This window comes from Oncorhynchus tshawytscha, linkage group LG13 (assembly GCF_018296145.1).
Source record: "Oncorhynchus tshawytscha isolate Ot180627B linkage group LG13, Otsh_v2.0, whole genome shotgun sequence".
Taxonomy (NCBI): Eukaryota; Metazoa; Chordata; class Actinopteri; order Salmoniformes; family Salmonidae; genus Oncorhynchus; species Oncorhynchus tshawytscha.
Window position 1 is genome coordinate 2,072,119 of NC_056441.1, and position 16,038 is coordinate 2,088,156.

At 42.5% G+C, this 16,038-nt stretch overlaps 2 protein-coding genes across 2 annotated transcripts; one reads left to right on the forward strand and one right to left on the reverse strand.

The window, feature by feature from the left end:
• The first annotated feature begins 2,737 nt into the window (after nucleotides 1-2,737).
• acot13 (acyl-CoA thioesterase 13) lies at nucleotides 2,738-4,370 on the forward strand. Its single transcript, XM_024407304.2, has 3 exons — nucleotides 2,738-2,908; nucleotides 3,302-3,486; nucleotides 3,863-4,370. The coding sequence occupies exons 1-3, from the start codon at nucleotides 2,825-2,827 to the stop codon at nucleotides 4,017-4,019; spliced, it is 426 nt and encodes a 141-aa protein (XP_024263072.1). The 5' UTR covers nucleotides 2,738-2,824; the 3' UTR covers nucleotides 4,020-4,370.
• lg13h6orf62 (linkage group 13 C6orf62 homolog) lies at nucleotides 4,356-13,870 on the reverse strand. Its single transcript, XM_042295063.1, has 5 exons — nucleotides 12,125-13,870; nucleotides 11,575-11,751; nucleotides 9,908-10,033; nucleotides 8,669-8,803; nucleotides 4,356-5,759 (listed from the first exon to the last, which is right to left on the reverse strand). The coding sequence occupies exons 1-5, from the start codon at nucleotides 12,251-12,253 to the stop codon at nucleotides 5,634-5,636; spliced, it is 693 nt and encodes a 230-aa protein (XP_042150997.1). The 5' UTR covers nucleotides 12,254-13,870; the 3' UTR covers nucleotides 4,356-5,633.
• Nucleotides 13,871-16,038: the final 2,168 nt, after the last annotated feature.

The following is a 16,038-nucleotide window of genomic DNA, read 5'->3' on the forward strand; positions in this document are numbered from 1 at the left end:
ATATATAGAGTAACATATGGATATAACACAGATATAACAGATGTATAAACATAGATATGACATATAGGTGTATTAACATATACATTAACATATAGGTGTATTAACATATAGGTGTATTAACATATATATTAATATATTGGTGTATTAACATATAGGTGTATTAACAGATATATTAACATATAGGTGTATTAACATATAGGTGTATTAACAGATATATTAACATATAGGTGTATTAACAGATATATTAACATATAGGTGTATTAACATATAAACTCAGAAAAATAAGAAATGTCCCTTTTTCAGGACCCTGTCTTTCAAAGATAAATCGTAAAAATCCAAATAACAATGTAAATGGTTTAAACACTGTTTCCCTGCTTGTTCAATGAACCATAAACAATTAATGAACACGCACCTGTAGAACGGTCTTTAAGACACTAACAGCTTACAGACGGTAGGCAATTAAGGTCACAGTTATGAAAAATTGGGACACTAAAGAGGCTCTGAAAAACACCAAAAGACGGACTCTGAAAAACACCAAAAGAAAGATGCCGAGGGTCCCTGTTCATCTGCGTGAACGTGCCTTAGGCATAATGCAAGGAGGCATAAGGACTGCAGATGTGGCCAGGGCAATAAATTGCAATGTCCGTACTGTGTGACGCCTAAGACAGCGCAACAGGGAGACAGGATGGACAGCTGATTGTCCTTGCAGTGGCAGACCACATGTAACAACACATGCACAGGATCGGTACAGGATGACAATAACTGCCAGTTACACCAGGAACGCACAATCCCTCCATCAGTGCTTAGACTGTCCGCAATAGGCTGAGAGAGGCTGGACTGAGGGCTTGTAGGCCTGTTGTAAGGCAGGTCCTCACCAGACGTCACCGGCAACAACGTTGCCTATGGGTGTAACGGATGTGAAATGGCTAGCTAGTTAGCGGTGGTGCGCGCTAATAGCGTTTCAATCGGTGACTTCACTGGCTCTGAGACCTTGAAGTAGTGGTTCCCCTTGCTCTGCAAGGGCCGTGGCTTTTGTGGAGCGATGGGTAACGATGCTCCGTGGGTGACTGTTGTCTGTGTGCAGAGGGTTCCTGGTTCGAGCCCGGGTATGGGCGAGGGGACGGTCTAAAGTTATACTGTTACATGGGCACAAACCCACCATCGCTGGACAGGCAGGACTGGAATAAAGTGACGAGTCGCGGTTTTGTCTCACCAGAGGTAATGGTCGGATTCGCGTCTATCGTCAAAGGAATGAGCGTCACACCGAGTCCTGTACTCTGGAGCAGGATCGATTTGGAGGTGGAGGGTCCGTCATGGTCTGGGGCGGTGTGTCACAGCATCATCGGACTGAGGTTGTTGTCATTGCAGGCAATCTCAATGCTGTGCGTTACAGGGAAGACATCCTCCTCCCTCATGTGGTACCCTTCCTGCAGGCTCATCCTGACATGACCCTCCAGCATGACAATGCCACCAGCCATACTGCTCATTCTGTGCATGATTTCCTGCAAGACAGGAATGTCAGTGTTATGCCATGGCCAGCGAAGTGCCCGGATTTCAATCCCATTAAGCACGTCTGGGACCTGTTGGATCGGAGTGTGAGGGCTAGGGCCATTCCCCCCAGAAATGTCTGGGAACTTGCAGGTGCCTTGGTGGAAGAGCGGGGTAACATCTCACAGCAAGAACTAGCAAATCTGGTGCAGTCCATGAGGAGGAGATGTACTGCAGTGCTTAATGCAGCTGGTGGCCACACCAGATACTGACTATTGCTTTTGATTTTGACCCCCCCTTTGTTCAGTGACACATTATTCCATTTCTGTTTGTCACATCTGTGGAACTTGTTCAATTTATGTTTCAGTTGTTGAATCTAGTTATGTTCATACAAATATTCGCACATGTTAAGTTCACTGAAAATAAACACAGTTGACAGTGAGAGGACTTTTTAAAAATTTTAGTTAGATAAAAGGATGGTTCTTGTTCGGTCAGTTGTTTTCAGACCTCAAAAGGGATCATGTTTAGTTGATGTTTTATGCCTCCAATTTGATCATCTATGATGGTGTTTATTTTGCTATTCATCGATAGCTGAATCTATAAATCATTGACATAACAATTAAGACAGTTCTGAGGTCTGAAAACGTCAGACAAACTTTATTGGAGTGAACTCTCAGAAATAACTAACCACAAACAAGACTGTGGGGTCAAAATTAAAAACAAATACTATTGGCAACACACTGGATAGTATACGAATAGTTTCGTACAAAGGAAAGGGGCACTAATAACAATTGGACTGATATGAGCTCGTTAGACCTCCAGTTCCCTGTCATTCTCAGCACGGCAACGTTAGTGTTGAACCACGGAGCTAAAGAATCCTGTAACGGACAGGAACTCAACACTGAGAAGTCCTCGTTTCTTCTGAAGTCGACATGGACTTGGAAATATTACTCATTGTTTCTCTATTTCATAGCGATGCTTATATCTTGTTAGAAGCGACGCAAAAGGTATTTTAGAGGAGTGTTGTTGTTGTTGAAGCTCTGACATCACTTAAGAGCTGTGTGAGAGTCTAAATAGTCCGGGTTGACGCAAAGATCTGGCCAGTTAATATGTAGAAATATGTAGAATATGTAGAAAAGGAACACGAACTCCTTCAATATATATGGCACTTTCATATGCGAGTAAATAAATGCATAATCATGCCCAATAAATATTAAATCAAAGCGGAACCTTGTTTAACAGTATGATATCCGGAAGATTTAGCTATCAGAACAGTTTCCTGTTTGGACGAAAATCTACTTTTATCAAGTTGACATTGAACAGTCGGCATTAAAACATGGTTTCTCTGTCTTTAAATTCGTTAAAAACAATTATGCGGGCGATGGTGGACAGTCCGGGGTTTGATCGAGTTTTAAGTAAGGTATGTCACAGTAAAACAAATGACATTTTACGTACTGTACTGTAAGCACCGGAGGTTGCTTCCCAACTCCACCCATTCACCTACCTTGACAAGCTTGTTGTGTATGTGGGAAAACAAGTGTTTTCACGACACCCCTTACATTTTATCTCGTTACCTTGAGTGAATCTCAATTGTATTTTCTTGATTTCTCACGTCCTCCCTCGTGTCCTTCTCGATGCACATCGGAGCAGAATATTAGAGGTTCCTCTAAAAGCATTTTGAGGAGGAAAGTAGGGGACACAAGGAAATACAATTGAGATTTACCCCTAGTCTTGCAACTCTTGGACATATTTCAGTGCCCTCTTCTTTAATTGATCCAAGGGATAATTAATGACTGGTTGTCCATTTCCCCAGGTGGACATTGTAACAGCCAGCCCAGGGAAAGTGGTGTGTGAGTTTAAAGTGGAAGAGGAGCACACAAACCGAGGGGGCACCCTTCACGGGGGTCTGACAGCAACACTGGTCGACGTCATCTCCACCACTGCCATCATGTACACGGAACGGGGAGCACCCGGTGTCAGCGTGGACATGAACATCACGTGAGTTTTATACTTAAATTACAGTGGCTGGGTGATACATGGGGAATGTAGCCTGGTCTCAGATCTATTTGTGCGGTTTGATATGATGGCACAAAGACTGGTACCCAGGCTTGATAATATACTTGTAGAATAAACAGAATGCATGTGCTCTATGTAGAGCTGTTTTGGTTGTCTAGTCTTGGGCTGAGCCCGAACTCTCTAGGCCTCTACAAGTCACACACTGTAATAGGTGAAGGAGTAGAGAGTAACCTGTTGTCAAAACACTGAAAAGGTAAATCTCTGTCTGAAAATAGCACCCTAGGGCTCTGGTCTAAAGTGCACAAAGGGGTTCCGTTTAGGACACAGCCACTGAATGGAACAACTGTTTCCCCGACAGGTACATGAATGCTGCCAAGATGGGTGAGGACGTGCTGATCACAGCCACAGTGTTGAAACAAGGACGGACCCTGGCATTCGCTACTGTCGACCTCACTAGCAAAGCCTCTGGGAAACTCATCGCACAAGGAAGACACACAAAGCACCTTGGGAGCTAGATCAGCTGCTCGGTCTAGGGTGATGTTGCCCCTATACACTGGTCTTGGGTCAGTTTAGCCCCCCCCCCCACACTAATGATTAAGATTGGGGGGTGAGGGAAAGCTGATCCTAGACCTGTACCTAGGGGAAACTCCCCCAGCAAATTGTGAATGATCATACTGCTGCTGTGATGCTGTCCAGCAGAAAGTCTGTGGGGTGAAGAACCGTGACTATTGTGGAACTGTGTCAGTAAATTGTTCTTTACCCCACAACAGACTTGCTAAATAATAATAATTTTTCTGCATGTCATTCTGCTGTAAATATATACACACACACAAATAAAACGCACCAGGAAATATTTTCAAATGTTACATTGTATTGGGATTTGTTCAGCCGTGTTGATTTCTAGATGCATTTAAAAAAAACTAAATTAAAAAAGGAATAGACTCAAAACCTTTAAATCGAACATATTGAATCAACAAAGAAAACCCTCAAATGTACTGACTGATTTGTGCCTTATTTTCCCCCAGCAAAGCAAGCAACAACAAAACAAAAACCACCCCCCATTTTACATTTTATAAGCACTGCAACAATTAGTCCCCTTTAGGATACTTGTCTATCGAATTAAAGGAACATGTAACGGTCCCATTTAATTTCAACCTGTTCCGTTGTTAGGTACATTCATTCTGCAATTATAAAAACACCCATGCCAACCCCCACCCAGAAACAAACATCAGATTTCAGTAGCTTAAATGGCTTTGCCTGGTAACAACCTTCAACATAATAAAACACCATGCGATTCACAATACCGTCTGTCTGACAACTTCCTCCCATCAGTTCCCAACTCCAGATCAGACCAACGGTGTTCCTGGCATATTCCACAGGAAAAGCAAATGAACCCAGAAAGAAAAATAACCAGCCAACATTAAAACAAGGGTGGCTTAAAAAGGAAAGATATAAATACCTACACCAAATGATTTGACAAACACTCCTTCACCTTTTATCTTTGCTTTACAGGGGACGTTTTAACGCCACCTAGGCTGACCCGTCATAGATGGTAGCTAGTCCTTCTAGAACACCCCCCCCCCCCTTCCTCCCCAGGTATGTTTTCCTCTAACCCAAGCTTTTGAAATGATAGAAGCTTTTCCAATCTGTTATGACATGGGTTACAATGTGTCCAGCAGAGACAGAGGACCCCTGTGAACATCATAAAAAAAAAAAACCTGTGTGGCTTTTGTTCCTGCTTGGTAGCAACATGAAGAGTTCCTTCAGTGACTGCTCTGTGTCGTTGACAGTGCAGCTCCATGGGGGGAATAACCAACCACTCAAAATCAATGTTCGTGCAGGTTCAAAATAAACAGAAAAAACAAGAGGGTGGATAAAAGGTAGAACCAATCCAAAACTGGTAGGAGCAGAGCTAGGAGGAGGAAGCTTGGTAGGTAAGGAAAAACAAATACAGATTTTTATTTTTTAAATTAGCTTCAGGACGATGGAAACTAACAAACAAGAGACCCAAGCAGCAGTTCTATTCAATGGAAGGAAGGATGTGTGGTGGATGAGATCAACTTGCTTCAGTGGCTTAGGGGTTAAGTCTTCCTTGTGTTGTGGGTGGAAGCCATGGAGGCCGGCTGGCCCTAGTCAGGCATGTACGGGAGGAGATGGTCTTCGATGTCTCCAACGCCCCAGCACGTTAGCTGGTCCTGGGGCAGGTACAGGCAAAGGCTGCACAACTTAAAAACTGTGGCCTTGGTTTTAGGAGTCTGACAGGGGAGAGAGAAGGGATGACAAGAGAAAACATGGTTGACAACGGGGGAGAAGAGGGGGAGAAGAGGGGGACAACAGGGGGAGAAGAGGGGGACAACAGGGGGAGACCATAGAATCTATTAATAATAATAATAGTCATTTCACTAATATATTCTATTTCTTTGGGTTAGACATTGTCCCATGACAGAGGACCTTTGTCTGAATGATCCTCTAACACCTACGTGAGTGCTCCAATTAGAGGTCTTTCCCAAAACCATTGTGACTTGTACAGTGGTGACAGGTTAGCATTGAGGGGAGAAGGAATGTTAGGCACAATCAACAGGTCTGGAGCCTGGTAAGACAGGCCTGGTGTAAGATTTGGTTTGGCAACATTGTCTGAATGATTGCCTAATTCAAATCATTTCAATAGGCTCTTAGCTTCCCCAAAACCATTGTGTTCCTGCACTAGGCTGAGTGGCAACGTGTCATTGTGTTCCTGCACCAGGCTGAGTGGCAACGCGTCACTGTGTTCCTGCACCAGGCTGAGTGGCAACGCGTCACTGTGTTCCTGCACCAGGCTGAGTGGCAACGTGTCACTGTGTTCCTGCACCAGGCTGAGTGGCAACGTGTCACTGTGTTCCTGCACCAGGCTGAAGTGGCAACGTGTCACTGTGTTCCTGCACCAGGCTGATGGCTCCGTGTCACTGTGTTCCTGCACCAGGCTGATGGCACGTGTCACTGTGTTCCTGCACCAGGCTGATGGCAACGTGTCCAGTGTGCAATGGACCAGGCTGATGGCAACGTGTCATTGTGTTCCTGCACCAGGCTGATGGCAACGTGTCACTGTGTTCCTGCACCAGGCTGATGGCAACGTGTCACTGTGTTCCTGCACCAGGCTGATGGCAACGTGTCATTGTGTTCCTGCACCAGGCTGATGGCAACGTGTCATTGTGTTCCTGCACTAGGCTGATGGCAACGTGTCATGTTGTCAGTTGAAGTCTGAAGTCAGACACGCGTACTTGTGTTAAAACGAGGTGTCTCTCCGCTACTTTACGCCTGCCTCCCAGATGGCACCCTATTCCCTACACAGTGCACTAACTTTGACCAGAGTGCAATGGACCCTGGTCTAAAGTAGTGTCCCACCTGGAACGCAGGTCCAGATGGATCAACAGCTGTCTGGAGCTAAAACAAGAGAGACGTGACTCCATTCGAGACACAGGATGGGTTAAAATCCCCGGGTGTATCTATTACTCTGGGGTTAAAATCCCCGGGTGTATCTATTAATTTAAAAACTAGGTTTTTAACCTGGATTTTAACCCCGGGTGTATCTATTACTCTGGGGTTAAAATCCAGGTTAAAAACCTAGTTTTAAATTAATCCTAGTTCATTTAAAATCATTCCTCTAACCCAAGCTTAGTTTTAACTTTAAACCTAGATTAATTAAGCCTGTTGCTCAATGAAAAAAAAAAATATATATATGAATTTAGATTGGAGATTAATTCTAAACTGCCACTTGGGCTGTTTTATCTGATCAAATGAGAGGCATATCTACTGTTGAGCCCAAAACGAGTTCCTTAGAGAATAATTAAAGACAGGTTCCATCCTGTTGAGTTTTAATGATGATTAAGTCATTATTAGTAGACTATTTACCATCCCATTTTGTATAACAATTGAATTGAGGTTTATGATATGCCCAGCCTTGGTACGAATGCTGTTGTGTAACATGCTGTAACGGGTCTGAGAACAGTAACGTTGGACTGAAGTTGCATTAACGTTAAAACTAACATGCATTTTAGGCATTGATATTCACCAGTTATTTATGCTTACTAAATATTGGTGGTGTCCGTCATCATAGGGGTTATGGAGAGGGGCAAACTGTTATTGATGCTTACTAAATATTGGTGGGTCAAGGTGTCCGTCGTCATAGGGGTTATGGAGGGGCAAACTGTTATTGATGCTTACTAAATATTGGTGGGTCAAGGTGTCCGTCATCATAGGGGATATGGAGAGGGGCAAACTGTTATTGATGCTTACTAAATATTGGTGGGTCAAGGTGTCCGTCGTCATAGGGGTTATGGAGGGGCAAACTGTTATTGATGCTTACTAAATATTGGTGGTGTCCGTCATCATAGGGGTTATGGAGAGGGGCAAACTGCCGGAGAATCATCTCGCATATCTTTTGGGTGATAGGATCAATTCCCAAGGACGGAGCCCCCCCCCAGGTCTGAAATAGCCCCCTAGGACAGAGCCCCCATCATCTCCTACGAGAGTTTTTTTTTTTCATAAGCGGAGAAATGTGATCTTATTTGACGTGTCATGATCAGGTGGCTAGCGCACAAATAATAAAATGGATAATTAACTTTAAGTAATGATAATAAATTACATTGTATGCTAGCTATAGCTTGGTTTATAAACTAGCTAGCTACAGCAGCTAACAAATTACCCGTTTTCTGTCTAGTACTGGCAAGTAACAGATTTTATTTCAAATCAACCAACCTTGACCGATGCAGTAGTTTCAACGTTACATTGTCATTATTTTATCCAAGAACAGAAACCTTGTGGTCTCATTTGACAAGTAGGCTAGCTACTTAGTTTCAACTCCATACCTCCACATAGTGGTAACACGAGTGTCACTAATCACAGTTTAAAACCGCTAAATCACAGATTTACTGATCCAGACTTGAATTAAGAGGTGCAACACATCTCTGATGAATTATTCAACTAGATTTACAAAACCTAGATCAGCTCTAATCCTAGATGAATTTAAACCATGTTGGTACAACCCACCCTCAGGCCCAGATGGATCAACAGCTGTCTGGAGCTAAAGCAAGAGATGTGACACGCCCCCTACTCCCTATATAGGTCACCACGTCTGACCAGAGCCCCGTGGGTGGTAAGCTCAGCGGTGCTGTGTGAACGGACTGACCTGTAAGTGCTGTCGGTCCATAAAGAGGAAGACCGATTGAGTTGGGTTGTTCATAACCATTCCAGCCTTGTCCCTCCGGCCGACAGCATGCAACAACTGCTTCTCGTAGTCTCCATGATGAAACTCAAACTTGGCCTGTGAATAAACAAAACAAAAATACATTTGGGATACCACACTCAATAAAATGGACGTTCACCATGACTGGCCCTCAACGTAGCAGTATGGAATACTACTTGAATATGGGGCGGCAGGTATCCTAGTGGTTAGGGGCAGGTATCCTAGTGGTTAGAGGCAGGTATCCTAGTGGTTAGAGGCAGGTATCCTAGTGGTTAGAGGCAGGTATCCTAGTGGTTAGGGGCAGGTATCCTAGTGGTTAGAGTGGAGGCAGGTATCCTAGTGGTTAGAGTGGAGGCAGGTATCCTAGTGGTTAGAGGCAGGTATCCTAGTGGTTAGAGGCAGGTATCCTAGTGGTTAGAGGCAGGTATCCTAGTGGTTAGAGTGGAGGTATCCTAGTGGTTAGAGTGGAGGTATCCTAGTGGTTAGAGTGGAGGTATCCTAGTGGTTAGAGTGGAGGTATCCTAGTGGTTAGAGTGGAGGTATCCTAGTGGTTAGAGTGGAGGTATCCTAGTGGTTAGAGTGGAGGTATCCTAGTGGTTAGAGTGGAGGGGCGGCAGGTATCCTAGTGGTTAGAGTGGAGGGCGGCAGGTATCCTAGTGGTTAGAGTGGAGGGGCGGCAGGTATCCTAGTGGTTAGAGTGGAGGGGCGGCAGGTATCCTAGTGGTTAGAGTGGAGGGGCGGCAGGTATCCTAGTGGTTAGAGTGGAGGGGCGGCAGGTATCCTAGTGGTTAGAGTGGAGGGGCGGCAGGTATCCTAGTGGTTAGAGTGGAGGGGCGGCATGTATCCTAGTGGTTAGAGTGGAGGGGCGGCAGGTATCCTAGTGGTTAGAGTGGAGGGGCGGCAGGTATCCTAGTGGTTAGAGCGTTGGACTAATAACTGAAAGGTTCGAAGATCGAATCCCCAAACCGACAAGGTAAAAATCTGTCGTTCTGCCCCTGAACAGGCAGTTAACCCACTGTTCCTAGGCCGTCATTGAAAACGAGAATATGTTCTTAACTGACTTGCCTAGTTAAATAAAGGTCAAATAAAAATGATACATATGTATATTACATTTGAATTCAGGGGCGTAGTGAATAGGACCCAGGTGTGTAGCTCTTTGATGAAGGAAGCTAAATGTTTTACCTGAACAGGCCTGAAGGGTTCTTCCTCGGCCCCCTTCCATCTGGAGAACAAGAGACAGACTATCTTCTCTATGTCGTTGCGCGGCCACAGGATGAAGTCCATCTCCTGGGTGCATCCTATGACATCCTGCAACAGCAACCGAGGAACGACAGTCAATAAACAGCACGTCACCTACCTACACAGGGCTCTGGTCAAAAGGAGTGCACTGTGTCACTAGCTAGGTTCCCATCCAATTTAGCGACAGATTTCCATGTGAATATTCAAACATTTTCCCACCAGTGGTGTGTCTCCACCAAACTGACTTGATGCTGATAAAAATCAATGAACGATGACTCTCCCCCCATGTACTGAATTGAGCTCTAAAGCTCAAGTGTTCACATTTAACGATATGGATAGTTGTCACAAAAACTGTAGTGTTAAATAGTAAACTCCTTGGGATGTGCGCTCTAGCCAACAGTTCACAGATCGTGTGGCTAGGCTAGTCTACATTATGAGATTATTTATTTGTCAAACGTCAGTCGGGCATCGAACTCATCAACATGCACTTTCACCACCACGTGGTGTTCATCGTAACTTATTTCATCTGTAGGCTAATAAACGGCACGGTTTCCCCGAGCAGGGTGGGAAATGAACACCAGCCAGTAGTGTACAGACAGCCAGGTCACGGTCAGTGTCTACCCAAGGACAACAGACAATGTGGCAGGCTGGCTGAAGCGCTACAATGTGAGTCATGCTAGTAGAAATGAGGAACATTCATTGTTGACACTGTTGGATTGAAAATATACCTATTCATGTCACCGAGGGAGTGATGAGGTTTAGAGGATCTACACCAGAAGTTAATGGTTATCTGTAGGAGGAAGGTATATAGTGGAGGGTCTACACCAGAAGGTAATGGGTATCTGTAGTAGGAAGGTATATAGTGGAGGATCTACACCAGAAGGTAATGGTTATCTGTAGTAGGAAGGTATATAGTGGAGGATCTACAGAAGGTAATGGTTATCCAGAAGGTAATACACCAGAAGGGGTATCTGTAGTAGGAAGGTATATGGAGGTGGAGGATCTACACCAGAAGGTAATGGTTATAGGAGGAAGGTATATATTGGAGGATCTACACCAGAAGGTAATGGTTATCTGTAGTAGGAAGGTATACAGTGGGTGCAATTAAGATTAGGAGGAAGGTATATATAGAGGTCTACACAGAAGGTAATGGTTATCTGTAGTAGGAAGATATATAGTGGGTGAATTGGAATGTGTTGAGTACAGGGAAGTGATTACATGTGGCAGGCATTGATAAGGGGAGAGATACATGGATTAGTGATGGAGGGGGGTTGAGGTCAGGTCACCTTAGGGGAGAAATACAAGTTTATGGCCCGTATCACTTGGTATCCTGCCTAGCAGTAAAGATACAATGTTTGTACAGATGGGTAGGAGGAGACTCAGCCTGAGGAGAGGTTCACAGTGCTTGCGTGAAAATGTTTGTCTAATGCAGTTGTATTGATCCTCTGGGAAGAATAAACTTGGTTAAGCTTTCGTAATGTCCGTAGAGTTTTTAACTCTGAGAAATAGAACCTAACAACATGGAGGAAAGCCCAACTGTGCCCGTGGCGGTGTACGCACATGGTTTTGGTAGGTTTGCCCAACGGAAGGAATCCAGGTTCCTGACTTACCCTGCGCATTGATTGGTAGCGTGGGGCGTGCAACTGCACGACATCTTTCTGCAGAAGTTCCATGGAACTCTGGAGGGAGTAGCTGGAAGCCTGCACACCCTTCAGGATATTGTCTTCATAGTTGTTGGTCATCACTGGTACCACTTCAGCTACCTCGAACAGCGCAGACTTCTTCTTCTGAAGGAGCAGAGAGGACAGGGAAGAGACAATAACAATAACCGTACAGACAATTTCTGCCATAGGAAGGAGCAGAGAGGACAGGGAAGAGACAATAACCGTGCAGACGACTTCTGCCATAGGAAGGAGCAGAAAGAGAGGAAATAGAAGAGACACGTAAGGGATACGTTGATGTCTCTTGTGTCACAGTGTGAAGGAAGTTAAGAGGTAGTTTTGTGAGCCAATGCTAACTAGTGTTGCCTGAGTTATACGTGCCAACGCCAGTTAGCAACTTTTTTCAAACTGCAGGCAGGAACAAAATGGTCTCCACGAGTTAAATGGGACTCTGGGGAAGTAGAAAGCAGGACCTCGTTGCTTCCTCCATAATACTCACCTTGTCCTTGAACACAAAGGCTATGTAGATCTTGAAGTCAAACTGGTCTGCCAAAGATTCCCTTTTCTTTCGAATCTGAGCACGGAGTCGATCTCTAGTTTGGTTTCTTCTCCAGGTTGGGTCCCCCATGATTAGATTTTGATGCTAGGTGTCTTCTCTAATTACAGAATATTTTTGACTATATTTTCGAGTTGTCTATATGTAGCTCGTTAGCTACCTTTTACAGAACGAGAAATCTAAATTATTCTACACTAGCTCTTTTGAAATAACTACCAACTTAAGGAGGAAACGAATGAAATAGCAAGCTATGTCATTTTGTTTATTTAAAATAGTTTATGCTCAGGAGGGGGAGCGGGGGTTCTTGAATCAATATTTGGCTACATTTGTTTTAGTAATTACTCAAGAAGCCATGCTGTGATTAAAAGTATGACATTTGAATACAGACCAAATGAACTTTAATTCTAACACATTTGCCTAGTGAAAACAAATGAGCAAATTAAAAATGAGAAGTACACCTTTTCCTTTAGGTTACTGACAACTACTAACAGAAAGGATAGCCATTTCCCAAACCCATACCGACACTACTTCTCGCTAGTGAAATAGGAGATTACTACACAAAACAAAAAGCAAGACAATTTTATTCGTGTCTTCTCAAACTCAAAGCTTCGTCCATGATTGACGCCGTTTTGTTTGTGTTTATTTCTCGGCAGAGACCGCGTTATGAACGTGTTCCTGAATAACTGAGGGACATATATAGAAAAGCATCATGACAAGTCAATGTGGATGCCAGAAGCCGATGGCACCAAGTTAAAACATTGAAGTTGACAGAGTATTTTAACATCTCCCGGGGTGTTTTTTAATGCCATTGAACTGGTCCGCGGCCTTGTTTACTTCCGTTGTCGATACTCATAGCGTGACTATTTTTTTAGTTGACAAAGTTAAACGTGAACTAGTTAAGACTAAGCAGCATACACTTTCAACACTAACTAGTTAGTGGGTCAACTAACTAGCTACATCATTTTTATTAGTTGGATGTAATTGGAGGCCTATTGTCGTGCGGGTTAAGTTAGCTGACAAGTCCCATGTTTCGTTTTACATTTCCGCTGAGTTTCTGTCTGTCTTGTTTGGTGTTTAATGTGGAATGACTTGTCCGCTTGACTACCTAACTGTTGTATCTCGGCATTTTAAATGACATTTTGCTTCAATATCATCATGCTGGTTAGTATATTCCCGTAGAGAGAACCAACTAGATTTTTAAAAAATTATTATTATTTTTTTTTTTTAGACAGACAAACGTGTTTTTCGAAAAAAATAAAATAATAATAATAATAATTTCTTTCACCCCGTTGAAGTTGAACTATTTATCTGCGCTGGGTTTTTTTTTTCGTGCTTTTCCTTCAGTCGTCACAACCACTAACTAACCCTTACATGCCATGTCAAGATAAATTGACAAACCAACTGAAATCCTCCGTTCTTTCAGAGGACACACGACGTGGGTTGTCTCCTGGTGGACCCATATTGAACGATGTTTTGGTTTTTTTAAAGTAAAGTTGGTTTTTTTTAAACGTATTTTTGTTGTTGTTCAGTTCCTTTTATGTATTCGTCCCTGGTCGGTGTTGTCGGTAGCCAGCAGCTCGTCGTTGAACAAACCTTCCCAAAATGGCCGACCGGCGTCAGACAGCCGCACCAGAGATGTTCTCTATCTGTGGTTACACCAGAGAGGAAGCGAGAGGTCCAACTCGGCGGGACGATTTAAAATCTGTCTCCTTCCAGCTGCTGGAGGCGATGTTTTTATCCACTAAACAAGGATTTTTTTTAAAAATTTTTTTATGGAGGTCAATGAGAGAAAGTGTCGAAATTTGGTTTCACGACAATAAATAAAATAAAAAATAAAAATGAATGAGTTATTTACTACGTCAGGTTTATTTGATCGAATTAGATGTTTCGTAATGCTTACGTTGTTATGAGTGTACTGATATAAGTGGGATACGTGACATCCCGGAAACTTTGAGAAAAAAACACTATATTGGAGTTATTTTTATTTAACCTTTATTTAACTAGAATATCATCTTTATGTTTTATTCATTTATACAAAAGTATCAGCAATCAACAACTTAAGTAGACCGTCATTGTAAATAATAATTTCTTATTAACTGACTTGCCTAGTTAACTAAAGATTAAATTTAAAAAACATCCCTACATCTAACATGTCTAACAAAACACGGGTATAAACAAGAAAATCCTCAAAACATACAACAAATATAAAAATGTGTGCAATTGTATTCACTCAGATAAATATTTCAATGATTCAGGAAGATATTATTTTTGTTATTCACTATGGATAATGTCTTAACAAATCAAATATTTTTAATTTTGGTGTAGAATTCTGGATTTTTTATTTGGCAAACAAGAATTAAAAAAATCACAATCATTTCAATGGTCTTTTATCATTGCAATAGTTAACTAATTATATCCTTCATGTCAAAAACATGGGTCCTGTTCAAAAAGGTTTTCCCCAAAATCAGACATTTACATTCATGTAACAAATGTGTAAGATTTTCACCTTGTTTTTCACAGAAAACGCAGATATCATTAATATCAACACATTAGGACAGTATTGAACTTAATGGGTATATGTTATGTAGAATCTTAAAGTGCACTTCCTTAAAATTAGTTCGGTATAGGATATTTTTAAGGCATCAACCAAGCTTTTTTTCCAGACAAGGTCCGGAATAAGCATGTTCCAGGTTTAAGTTGGTTCTGTGAATGGAAAATGTGTCTTATGTATTTGAAACAACATTTCTCAAGTTAAGCCCCGCCTTCCAAGCTGAGTTCTGGATAAGCCCCGCCTTCCACCCTGAGTTCTGGATAAGCCCCGCCTTCCAAGCTGAGTTCTGGATAAGCCCCGCCTTCCACCCTGAGTTCTGGATAAGCCCCGCCTTCCAAGCTGAGTTCTGGTTAAGCCCTGCCTTTCAAGCTGAGTTCTGGATAAGCCCCGCCTTCCCAGCTGAGTTCTGGATAAGCCCCGCCTTCCAAGCTGAAGCCTGTTTGAATCTCATTTATTATGGCATCTATCTTTAATCTTTTGGCATAAACCAGAGCAATCAATTTGTAATCAATATTTAATAAAGTAATTGATCTCCAATTGTCAATGAGAGAAGGGTCTTTATCAGGCTTCGGAATCAATGAAATAAGGCCCTGTTTCCTAGTGGAGACCTTTTTACAATTTACAATGCAATCTTGAAACATATAAAACAATAGGTTCTTCAAGTAACTCCCCAAACGGCCTTATAATTCAAATGACAGGCCGTCAGGACCAGGTGAGTTCTCTTTTTCATTGAATTCAGAGCCTCTCTAAGGTCTTCGATTGAAACACAGGTGAATCGCAAACTGACTGGAAATCATCTTCAATTACAGGGACATCATTCTGAACGTGGTAAATGTAGCTATCACAACCTTCTTCCTGAAATGGTGAGTTGTAAAAGTTTTCATAAAAAGGAATTGACAAACGTTGATATTGGTAACAGGATCTTTGCATAATATCTTTACATAATACATCATTCATTTTGAGTGCTGTTATAGATTTTCTTTTGTAGTTTCTCTTTTTCAAGTGCAAAGAAATAACTGGTGTTTCTTTCTCCCTCTTCAATCCATTTTTCTCTTGACCTTACAAAGGCACCCTTTGATCCATGTAAAACTGTTCTAATTCTAGTTGTAAAGACTTAAATACAGACTCCTCCTCTTGAGATAGATGATCTTTCTTTAGAAAACTGTCACACTTGCTCATCCTCTCTTTTTCTCTAAGATTCTTTAAGTGCTTCAGCTTTTTGGCACATTTTAATGGCTACAAATCTGACTTTATATTTGAAAAATTCCCATCTACTTCCATGACCCAAGTCTTCTCTCTCAAAAAT

Coding starts and splice junctions, on each gene's coding strand:
- acot13 (XM_024407304.2), top strand. CDS start 2,825: ATGGTTTCTCTGTCTTTAAATTCGTTAAAAACAATTATGCGGGCGATG. Junction 2,909..3,301: donor TTGATCGAGTTTTAAGTAAG/GTATGTCACAGT, acceptor CCATTTCCCCAG/GTGGACATTGTAACAGCCAG. Junction 3,487..3,862: donor AGCGTGGACATGAACATCAC/GTGAGTTTTATA, acceptor TTTCCCCGACAG/GTACATGAATGCTGCCAAGA.
- lg13h6orf62 (XM_042295063.1), bottom strand. CDS start 12,253: ATGGGGGACCCAACCTGGAGAAGAAACCAAACTAGAGATCGACTCCGT. Junction 8,804..9,907: donor AACCCTTCAGGCCTGTTCAG/GTAAAACATTTA, acceptor GTTTATTCACAG/GCCAAGTTTGAGTTTCATCA. Junction 5,760..8,668: donor TGGACCGACAGCACTTACAG/GTCAGTCCGTTC, acceptor CTCCCCTGTCAG/ACTCCTAAAACCAAGGCCAC.